Raw genomic sequence first — 12009 nt, 5'->3', positions numbered from 1 at the left:
GTCTAAAAAAGACCTGTTTTAGACCTGAGGACACCTTCAGATTGACAGTGAGGAGCTGGAGAACTATCGTGCTACTGGAAGTCAAAAGAAAGCTGGAGTTGCCATACTTATATCAGACAAACTAGATTTTAAATTAAAGACTGGAACAAGAGATGAAGAAGGGCATTACATCATAATTATGGGGTCTATCCATCAAGAAGAGCTAACAATTATAAACGTTTATGCCCCCAATTTAGAACACCCAAATATATAAATAAATTATTCACAAACATAAGCAATCTTATTGATAAGAATACTGTAATTGCAGGGGACTTTAATACTCCACTTAACAGCAATGGACAGATCATCTAGGCAGAAAACCAATAAAGAAACAATGACCCTGAATGATACACTGGACCAGATGGATTTGACAGATATATTCATAACTTTTCATCCAAAAGCAGCAGAATACACATTCTTCTCAAGTGCACATGGAACATTCTCTCCAATATAGATCACAAAACAGGGTCACAAAACAGCCCTCTATAAATATAAAAGAATTGAGATCATACCATGCATATTTTCAGATCACAATGCTATGAAACTTCAAATCAACCACAAGAAAAAGTTTGGAAAACCTCAAAATGCATGGAGTCTAAAGAACATCCTGCTAAAGAATGAATGGGTCAACCATGCAATTAAAGAAGAAATAAAAAATACATATGGAAGCAAATGAAAATGAAAACACGACAGTCCAAACACTTTGGGATGCAGCAAAGGCAGTACTAAGAGGAAAATACATTGCAGTCCGGGTCTATCTCAAGAAACAAGAAAAATCCCAAATACAAAAATCTAATAGCACACCTAAAGGAACGAGAAGTAGAACAGCAAAGAAACCCCAAGGCCAGCAGAAGAAGAGAAATAATTACAGCAGAAATAAACAATATAGGATCCAAAATAAAAACAGTAGAACAGATCAATGAAACTAAGAGCTGGTTTTTTGAAAAAAAATAAACAAAATTGATAAACCCCTAGCCAGATTTCTCAAAAAGAAAAGAGAGAAGACCCAAATAGATAAAATCATGAGTGAAAATAGATTTATTACAACCAATCTCTCAGAAATACAAGCAATTATCAGGGAATACTCTGAAAAATTATATGCCAACAAACTGGACAACCTGGAAGAAATGGACAAATTCCTAGACACCAACACACTACCAAAACTCAAACGCGAAGAAGTAGAAAATTTGAACAGAACCATACCTAGTGAAGAAATTGAATCAGTTATCAAAAATCTCCTACCAAATAAGAGTCCTGAGCCAGATGGCTTCCAGGGGAATTCTACCAGACATTTAAAGCAGAGTTAATACCTATCCTTCTCAAGCTGTTCCAAAAAATAGAAACTGAAGGAAAGCTTCCAGACTCATTCTATGAAGCCAGCATTACCTTGATTCTTGAACCAGACAGAGACCCCACAAAAAGGAGAATTACAGGCCAATATCCCTGATGAACATGGATGCAAAAGTTCTCAACAAGTTACTAGCAAATTGAATTCAACAGCATATTAAAAGAATTATTCACCATGATCAAGTGGGATTAATTCATGGGCTGTAGGGCTGGTTCAATATTCACAAATCAATCAATGTGATACATCACATTAACAGAAGAAAGGATAAGAACCATATGATCCTGTCAATAGATGCAGAAAAAGCATTTGACAAAATACAGCATCATTTCTTAATAAAAACCCTCAAGAAAGACTCCACCAAAAGGCTGCTAGAACTGATACATGAATTCAGCAAAGTCGCAGGATACATGAATTCAGGAAAGTCACAGGATACAAAATCAATGTACAGAAATCATTTGCATCTCTATACACAAATAATGAAGCAACAGAAAGAGAAATCAATAAATCAATCCCATTTACAATTGCACCGAGAACCATAAAATACCTAGGAATAAACCTAACCAAAGATGTAAAAGATCTGTATGATGAAACCTATAGAAAACTTATGAAGGAAACTTAAGAAGACACAAAGAAACGGAAAAACATTCCATGCTCATGGATTCAAAAAACAAATATTGTTAAAATGTCATGACTACTCAAAGCAATTTACATGTTCAATGCAATCCCAGTCAAAATTGCACTGGCATTCTTCTTAAAGGTAGAGCAAACAATCCTAAAATTTGTATGGAACCACAAAAGACCCCGAATAGCCAAAGCAATCCTGAAAAAGAAAAGAAAAGTAGGAGGCATCACAATCCCAGACTTTAGCCTCTACTACAAAGCTGTAATCATTAAGACAGTATGGTGTTGGCACAAAAACACATAGACCAATGGAACAGAACAGAGAACCCAGAAATGGACCCACAAATATACGGCCAACTAATCTTTGACAAAGCAGGAAAGAGTATCCATTGGAAAAAAAGTCTCTTCAGCAAATGGTGCTGGGAAAACTGGACAGTGACATGCAGAAGAATGAACCTGGACCACTTGCTTACACCATACACAAAGATAAACTCAAAATGGATGAAAGACCTAAATGTGAGACAGGAAACCATCAAAACCCTAGAGGAGAATACAGGCAACAACCTCTTTGACTTCAGCCAAAGCAGTTTCTTGCTCGACATGTCACCAAAGGCAAGGGAAATAAAAGCAAAAATGAACTATTGGCACCTCATCAAGATAAAAGTCTCTGCACTGCAAAGGAAACAATCATCAAAATTAAAAGGCAACCACTGGAATGGGAAAAGATGTTTGCAAATTACACATGGGATAAAGGGCTAGTATCCAAAAATCTATAAAGAATTTACCAATCTCAATACCCAAAAAACAAATAATCCTGTGAAGAAATGGGCAGAAGACATGAATAGACGTGTCTTTTCCAAAGAAGACCTCCAGATGGCCAACAGACACATGAAAAGATGTTCAACATCACTTATCATCAGGGAAATACAAATCAAAAGCACATTGAGATACCACCTCACACCAATCAGAGTGGCTAAAATTAACAACTCAGGCAACAAAAGATGCTGGAGAGGATGTGGAGAAATGGGAACCCTCTTGCACCGCTGGTGGGAATGCAAACTGGTGCAGCTGCTCTGGAAAACAGTGTGGAGGTTCCTCAAAAAATTAATAATAGATCTACCCTACAACCCAGCAATAGCACTGCTAGGAATTTACCCAAGGGATACAGGAGTGCTGGTGCATAGGGGCACTTGTACCCCAATGTTGATAGCAGCACTTTCAACAATAACCATATTATGGAAAGACCCCAAATGTGCATCAACTGATGAATGGATAAAGAAGATGTGGTTTGTATATACAATGGAATACTGCTTGGCAATGAGAAAGAATGAAATCCTGCCATTTGCAGCAATGTGGATGGAACTGGAGGGTGTTATGCTAAGTGAAATAAGTCAGTCAGAGAAAAACAGATATCATATGTTTTCACTCATACATGGACCTTGAGAAACTTAACAGAAGACCATGGGGGAAGGGAAAGGGAAAAAATAGTTACAAACAGAGAGAGAGGGAGGTGAACCATAAGAAACTCTTAAATACTGAGAACAAACTGAGGGTTGATAGGGGTGGGGGAGAGGGGAAAATGGGTGATGGGCATTGAAGAGGGCACTTGTTGGGATGAACACTGGGTGTTGTATGTAAGTGATGAATCATGGGAATCTACCCGCCAAACCAAAAGCACACTATATACACTGTATGTTAGCCAACTTGACAATAAATTATATTAAAAAAAATCCTTACTGGCAGCCTTTACTGGCAAGTGTAGTCTATTTATATTTATTATAATTACAGATAATATTTGGACTGTATTTAGCAAGTTAACTTGTGCTTTTACTTTGTATTTCTTTTTTTAAGTTTATTTATTTTGAGAGTGAGAGAGAGCGGGGGAGGGGTAGAGAACCAGAAGGAGAAACCCAAGTAGGCTCCACGCTGTCAGCACAGAGCCCAACACAGGGCTCGAACTCACAAACTGAGATCATGACCTGAGCCGAGATGGAGAATCAGCACTTAACCGACTGAGCCACCCAGGCGCCCCCTTTGTATTTCTTTATGCTTATTTTCTCCTTCTTTATTTTTAATTTTTTAATTTAGATTTTTGACAATGAATTAAAACATGAGTGAATGCTCTTGTGGATTTTTTTCCTGCTAACAAAGCTCTTTTGTGGTTGGCACTTACTATTTGCTTACATTTAGGTCTATGGTCCACTTTGGGTCATTTTTGTTTATGGTGTGAGGAAGGGGTCTGACTTCATCCTTTATTTATGGATGTCCAGTTCTCCTGGCAACATTTGTTGAAAAGACTTCATTTCCCATTGAATAGTCTTGGCACCCTTGTCGAATTTCAACGGATTATAGGTTAAGGATTTATTTCTGGACTCTCAGGTTTGTTCCTTTGACCTCTATATCAATTCTTACGTCGGTACCACATGGTCTTAATTATTGTAGCTTTGTAGCAAGTTTTGAAATCTGGAAATGTTTATGATGTTGCATGTGGTAGTCAGACTACTTAACTAGAAGGTGATTGATCCGCTAAAGACAGACAAGATTTTGTTTAGGACATTTGTGGATTATCAAAATATCAAGTTTAGCTTGCATGTTTATTGCATGAGTAGGTTACTTTATAATACTTTAATATTTAGAATACCCTTTTTCACTGAATCCCTACATCTACCCAGTCCACGTTTATTTTTCTCAAGCATAAGGGGAGATGTGTGTTAAGCATCACATACACTATCCTGTTCATGCTTTATCTCTTGTAATCCTTAAAGCAGCCCAATGAGGTAGATACTGTTTTACGCTTATTTTATGGTAATAGAAATTTTGAATAAGAATTTAACTGGTTCTGCCAGGTTTAGCCAATTGAAAAGTGGCGGAATATAGATCTATAAGATTCCAGAGACTGCACACTCTAATACTATATCACACTGCCTACAGTTATGAGTTCAGCAGAGAATTCCTTATTTACATGAAAATAATTTAACTGATAGTATGCAGGATAATTTGTGTCAGACTATAAAGCTTCTTTGCCCCATTTGTTGATTTTCAGTGGGATCATCCGTCCATTAAGTTTAACAGATCTTAGGCTGGGCACACCCTTGAAATTATACATCGAGTTTTGTTTGTAAGGGGTCTTTCTGAGAAGAATATAGGTTTAATCAAATCATCCAAAGAGGTTAAGGCCCAGTACTCAAGGTTCTACGGACTAAGTGTAAAAGAATTCCATGGAGCTTAGGTTCTTCCAAAAGGAGAACAAGTATGGTCCTTTAGTTGGGATGATGGTATAAGGGAGGTCAGCCCACTCTTAAACCTAGCTTGTAGCAAAAGGGAATTGTTCTGGACCTAGTGGTGAGCCTATAGGCAGTAGTGATGGTGGACTGAATAATGACTTAGCTGAGGGGTGATGATTCTAGATTCTAAAATATAATAGAGATCATAGATATGAGATTCTAAACTCTGGTGCCATGGTGCACATCGCCAACAGTGGCCATGTCCTCCCTAATGGATAGTACATTTAAGCTGTATAGCATCAAAGTCTTTTCCACTGATTATCCACTTTCCCATTGGAGTGCTCTACTCAAACAAATAGCTAACTATGAGAAGAATCTGAAGACAACAGCTTCTCCATCTCAAAAGACTAATCCAGAACAACCTAAAAGACTTTATACTCTCAGCTATCTGCTTCAAGATGATAATAAGGTAAGATAACTATGACTATTTCTGCCTAAATTGTGGTATTCTTTGTATAATTATTTTCTTCTTCAAACGATGAGTGTAAGTCATGTGCTCTACTTCTATTTATTTAAGGGACAAAGTATGATACAAGGAATCTCATGTGAACAGAAAGTAGGAGCCTCCTGATCCAAGAGTGTGTTAGTTGAACAGAAAGAGTGGTTGCCATTTATTGGAGTAGAAGCTGGTGTTTTAAATGATCCCATTTAATACTTACCACCGTTTTGTAGATGAGTATTACTATCCCCCCTTTCATAAGAAGAAATCAAGGCTGACAGTGGTCAAATGTGTTGCTCTGAATGACACAGTTGACAAAAGATAGAGCCAGGATTTGAATCCACATCTTTCTGGCTCCAGAGTCTGTATTTGTTCCCACCCCACCCCCCCAGTAACTCCCTTCATATTGAGATCACAGTTTACTTTCTCTGTTTCCATTTTTCAAGTCATTAGTGCTCTATCTAGAAAATAAGTGTTCCTCTTGAAATTGAAGTACTAGCTGATGTTGCCATAGTTGGATTGTCCTACGGACATCTTAATGGGAGATGTGTATAGTGTGCATGAGAGAGACATACTGACTTGACTATTGAAGCACGCAGGCAAAGAGGATCATAGCTGCTCTCATTGGAGAGATCATTGACATAAAGTCACAGAACATGCAACAAATTCTTCGGTAACAACACAAGACTTAAAGTTAGCCACCTCACCCCAAACTCCTCAGTTAACTGGAGTTTTTCTTAATTTCCTGTGCCTTGGTTTCCTCATTTTTCACAAGAGAGAGAATCACACCTAAGTCAGAGGGCTTGGTGGAGGATTGAGTTAGTGTAGAGCATTTAGAACAGTACCTATTGGAGACTAAATGCTCAATGAAAATGTTTTCACCATTCTGGATTCCTCTTTTATGGGAAGCGCAAACGTGCCGGGAAAATATTTTTTTATCACAACTGTATTCAGATAAGGCAGTTATCCTTTGATGAAAACAGCTTTTAGCTAACGTATTACACCCTTGACTTCCTGTTTTATCCACCAACACTGAAAAGAACTCCCTATACCCACCCAGCTCCAAGGATGACATATTTAAATCTCGATAAGGTTAGAGGTGGGGAGATTTACACGTTCAATCTATTCTACCTTTTACAGTCTCCATGTATCATTTAATAAAGTGTTAATCAGTATTTGTTAATAGAGTTAAAGCACAAAGGGACAAAAAAGGTATTTTCTTTTTTCTCCAACAAAAGCTGAAGCAAAATGGTGTGTACTTCTCCAAAGAGATAACCGTGGGTTTATAAGCTTGATTGATGAAAGCCACTCATTCTCCAGCAATCTTAGCAAACGTGGTTGTCCCATGTTTGGTTTTGTACAAAAACCTTGTATTTTACCTTCTCCTTATTTCACTTAGGTTATACTAAAATTGGATCGCATTTTCTGAAAACATAGTGTGGGCTAAGTGAATATAAATCTTTGGACCATGATTAAAACTTATATTAATAATATAAACGCATGGCTGTCTGTGCATATGAAGAGTGCAATTTTGCAATGATTGGATTTTGTCTTTAATGGAATGTGTTCACTGATGTTTTTCAGCAAATAAAGAATGACAAAGGATATCAGGTTGAAGCAGGGCAACAAAAACAAATGAAAAGTCCTAGGAAGCCCAGCAGCTGCCCATCATCTAAGAGAAGGCCAAGTACGTCACCAAGGTTAAGCGAACAGGAAAGAGAGGGGAACCCCATCTCTAGGGTTCAGCCAGGTCAAAGGAAATATATAGTTATGTCCTTGAGGGATGGACAGGTACAAACATGTTTGCAAGCGGAGGGGCAGGTCTGTACGTTGGGTCCAACCATTTGGGCAGTGTAAGAGTTAGAACAAGCAGGTTCCCAGGGCGCCTGGGTGGCTCATTTGGTTAAGCGTCTGACTTTGGCTTGGGTCACGATCTCACGGTTTGCGAGTTTGAGCCCCACACTGGGCTTTCAGCTGTCAACTGAAAGCAGAGCCCACTTTGGATCCTCTCCCTCTCTCTCTTTCTCTCTCTCAAATAAATAAAGGTTTTTTAAAAAGCTGTAGCATAAGCAGGTTCCGGACACACAAAAAGATGATGGGCTCACCACCAGGATGGATCTGCTCATATTCTCCTTGTCTTCACGTTGTGTTCCTGCTCTAACCCAGTACAGTCTGGCTGCTTCTTACCATAGTCCAGTGAAGCTGTTAGCGTCAATTTCACCAGTGGCTGCTACACTTTGGCATTCATTTCTCAGAAGCATGTGATGTATTTGTTCACTCTGGGCTCCATGGAAACCTACTTGGTTCCCAGACACTGCGTTCTCCTGGATTCCTTATCCCCTGGCTAGTGACCCCTTTTCCTTCTCCCTTTTCTGACTTTTTCCTCTTCTTTCCCACCTGTAATTCTGCAGGGGCCCAAAGCTGGATCTTGGGCCCTTGTCTCTTCAACCCGCTCTCCCCTTAGGCGATTCCACACAGTCTTAGAACTTTAAATATTATTTGTACTGCAAGAACTCTCACCTTTATACCTCTAGACTACAACTTGCTCCTGAACTTCAGACTCAAATACAACAGCTTACATGACCCCTCCAATCAGCGTCTACTACATACCTAAAATACAATTGGTTCTGCCTGAACTTCTGACCTTCCTCCTCTCCAAAAATGCTCTACTTTCAGCCTACTCGATCTCAGCAAATAATACCATCCATTGGTGTAACATTTATTTATTTATTTATTTATTTAATAATTTAAAAAAATTTTTTAATGTTTATTTATGTTTGAGAGAGAGACACAGGCACACAGAGCGTAAGTGGGGGGAGGGGCAGAGAGAGAGAGAAGGAGAGGGAAACACAGAATCTGAAGCAGAACCCAGGCTCTGACCAAGACGCGGCGCTTGAACTCACAAACCGTGAGATCATGACCTGAGCCAAAGTCAGAAGGTAAACCGACTGAGCCACCCAGGCACCCCATTCGTGTAATATTTATAAAGGTGTAACAACCTGCTGTCCAGCGTATGGGAGCCATGGAAGGCCTAGAAGCTCCAATACTTAGATTTGCAGATATCCATAGTGTAAATAGCCCCACCATGGACTAGTTCAAGCTACCAACCTGAGGTCACTGAACCAGAATCAGGACAGATTGACCACATCTGTGACACTTGTGAGCAATTGCCTAACAGCCTGCACACACCTGGCACTATTATTTCTCCAGGGGTTCAGGACAAAACGCTTAGATTCACTCATGACTCCTCTTGTTATTCTGTTCTTCATCTCTCACCTCCACCCCTTAGCAAGTACAGGCAGCTTAACTCCCAGTATCACCCTTTGTATCACCCTTGCCTGGATCACCCTTGGTCTCTATCCCTCTAGTCTGTGCTGCCACCGTCTGTCCCCAAGCTGCTACAACAACTTCTCATCTGATTTCCCTGCTCTCCCACTTGACCCTCCTGACCCATCACTGCCCTGCAGCCCGACTGACCCCGTGCGCACGGAAATCCGATCCTGCCACGTCCATCGTGAAACCCGCCATCAACTCCCCTGAGCACTCAGAACAGAATCGGAGCTCCCGACGCTGGTCTACATGCTCTGCAGGACCCGGGCCTGCCCTCCTCTCCTGCACGCATCCTCTGGGTGTCCTCCTTGTTCTCTCTGCCTCAGTTCTTTGCTCCACGGCCCCGGCTCGTCCCCTCCTAGGGCCCTGCACTGGCCCTCATGGCAGCGAGAAGTCCTCCTCACATGCACAGGCTGCCCTGTCTCCTGTTCCAGACTCTGCCCAGGGGTCACCTCCTCAGAGGGCCCTGCCTGACCACAGGGTCCTGGAGGCTCCCTCTCCTACTCTCTGTCACATCCCCAATGTCTTCCTTCCCAACGCGAATTCACACTTTATTATTTCCTTTGCCCATTTTACTTGTACCACCTGACCTCCCCACGAGGATCTAAGTCCCATAAGAGCAGGGATTGTCTCGATGCCGATCGCCCAGCACTCGGCAGTGTCTGGCACAGAGGGGGCTGAGAATATGAAGCAGGGGTGTCAGACTTGGAACAAAAGGAAATTCACCTTTCTGAGACAGAAAAGACAAATGGGGAGGATCATATACGGACTGGGATTCTTGGTGATGGAGTGCCAATATCAGATATCTTGGCATCAAGTAAGATAGATATTCTGCTTTCCACCTTGTAAAGGGCATCGAGGAGGCATTAAATCACGAATGTCAGAATCTGTGAGTGTTTGTTAGTTGTACTGTCAAACTGCATTTCTGTATGTATTCCTAGTGCCAAGAGAGAAAAAGTGACTTATGGTATGATCTTTATGGAGACCTACTTGTGGGATCTGATATTTCCACTTGGTGTCTACTTCCGCTTTAAGAAACAAACAATTTTCTCAAAAGTGCAGAGCCCGGGGATGTCCCCCGGGGGGTGATGAAATGCACCTGCCTCACAGCTCAATCTCTTAATTTGGTTTTCAGGAGCCACTGTCACTCACAAAGTCCGTGACAAGAAGATGAAAAATAATCCAACCCCACCTGATGGCTTCTTGCCAAATGCTGCTGCGCCAGCAGTTACGAATGTAGCAGGAAATGGTATTCCACTCAACCAACAGGATTCGCTCTCTGATGACTTTGCTAAAGACGGCCTGTCTCGCAAACCTGGTAGTAATTCACCTGGAGGAGGAGCCAAAAACAGCAGTGTCTCCGTAGGTGACCCAAAAGTCCCAGTGGTGCCTTCGACAGGAGTTGTGCCAAAGGAAGTGCCAATGAGTGCTGCTCTGGCACAGAAAATTAATAATGATATAAAACATCAATTAATGAAGGAAGGTCGGAAGTTTGGACGAAGTAAGTAGTGACAAGATGGCTCTTAATAAAACCATGCGAAGTCTCATTCTATGATTTAGAATAGATCCAACCCACCTCTTGGACTCATCCTTTGGCTGAATTGGGTTTTTACAGAATTTAGGATGGTTTCTCTTTAACTGGTCTCGAAATTCATGATACACCTCTTAAAATTGTCTGTTTGGCTTGCTTGGTGTTTACAATAGTTTCCTTAGTAAGCATTCAAAACACAAACACTATGCAACCCTCTAGCCCGTGAGAGATGATTGCTGAGGCAGTGGATGCACTAAGAATGAGTTCTAACCCATCTTTGTGTTTTTAAAAATACTGAATTTTAAAAATTATTTTCAGGGTATGAAAGGATTTTCACCTTGTTTGAAGAAGTTCAAGGGCCTCTTGTAGTCAAGAAACAATTTGTTGAATTTACCATCAAGGAAGCTGCAAGGTAGGTGGAAAAAAGAACTCTTCATTTTTTTTTTAAGAACTCCTCAATTTTTTTAAAGCAGTTGTGCCCAGTGCTGAACAGGGGCAAAACCAAGCCCTGGCCATCATAGTCTGGGCAGGGGAGGGCATGGGCCCTCAATTGATGACACTCTTGGTATTTTGCTAGACTACATCTTCCCAAGAGGATGCATTTTCTATTCCCATGGAGATTGTAGGCTCTATTTTGTATCCACTACTATGACTAGCACATTATAGATGCTAGCACATTATAGATGCTAGGTATCTTCTGGTTCCTTAAATTTGTCTTAATTTTCAGGTTTAAAAGAGCAGTCTTGATTCAGCAGCTTGAGAAGGTACTAGAAAACCTGGAATCCTGCTGCCATCTCAAGAACGTTAATCACAAGAAAAGCAGAGAATTGTGTTCTTGCAAAGACCAGTGAGAAGCAAAGGCGAATTTCCTATGCTGTAAGATGGAATAGGGTAGTGTTGAAGCTCCCCAAAATGTTGTAGTCAAGAAAATTCCCTTCTAGAGGCTAAGATAAAAAGGAGTGGAGTCTTTTAATTTTATGGTTCTCCATCAATAAAAGCTGGGCTATGGCCCTAAGAATTTCTTATGAAAGCATAGTTTGTTGTTTGTTTCTTTGTTTTCTTACTTGAGGAGAGGGATGTATTAACTCATCAAGCTGAATATTATTACAGTGCCGGTTTCTGTGGCAGGTCCCATGGTTGTAGCTGGTATTTAAACCTGCTTTCTTTCACTACCCATTTCTCATTCCCTTCCCCCTGACGTAGCATCTCAGGTCATGGTCAGGGTTCTTTGCCTCGTAGCATGACTCAAAACTTAATTGCTGAAGCATCTGGGCCACTAAGATGTCCTGCCTTAAATGGGTTGTTGCAATTTTCCACAATCGAATCACACGATGTGAGAGTAGTAAGCTCTTTGGACGTACTGGACATACTCTTTCTTAGCTCCTTGGGTAGCAGGAGCCCATTCCCTCTGATTGTC

General features: G+C 40.7%; 1 protein-coding gene across 1 annotated transcript; it reads left to right on the top strand.

Moving 5' to 3' along the window:
• Nucleotides 1–5469: 5469 nt before the first annotated feature.
• On the top strand, nucleotides 5470–11622 carry LOC145713684 (integrator complex subunit 6-like). The gene is made up of 5 exons (XM_081792587.1): nucleotides 5470–5701; nucleotides 7316–7418; nucleotides 10197–10562; nucleotides 10911–11004; nucleotides 11320–11622. Exons 1-5 carry the CDS (start codon nucleotides 5492–5494, stop codon nucleotides 11441–11443), a joined length of 897 nt encoding a protein of 298 aa, XP_081648713.1. The 5' UTR covers nucleotides 5470–5491; the 3' UTR covers nucleotides 11444–11622.
• The last annotated feature ends 387 nt before the right edge of the window (nucleotides 11623–12009 follow it).

Source organism: Panthera onca, chromosome X (genome assembly GCF_046562875.1).
Source record: "Panthera onca isolate mPanOnc1 chromosome X, mPanOnc1 haplotype 2, whole genome shotgun sequence".
NCBI classification, from domain to species: domain Eukaryota; kingdom Metazoa; phylum Chordata; class Mammalia; order Carnivora; family Felidae; genus Panthera; species Panthera onca.
Note: the sequence above shows the minus strand (reverse complement) of the source record. Positions and strands in the feature narration are given on the sequence as shown.

What these genes read in the sequence shown, in the direction of transcription:
- LOC145713684 (XM_081792587.1), top strand. Translation starts at nt 5,492, where the DNA reads ATGTCCTCCCTAATGGATAGTACATTTAAGCTGTATAGCATCAAAGTC. An exon ending in ATCATCTAAGAGAAGGCCAA is followed by an intron (nt 7,419 to 10,196) that starts GTACGTCACCAA and finishes TTTGGTTTTCAG; the next exon opens with GAGCCACTGTCACTCACAAA. An exon ending in ACCATCAAGGAAGCTGCAAG is followed by an intron (nt 11,005 to 11,319) that starts GTAGGTGGAAAA and finishes CTTAATTTTCAG; the next exon opens with GTTTAAAAGAGCAGTCTTGA.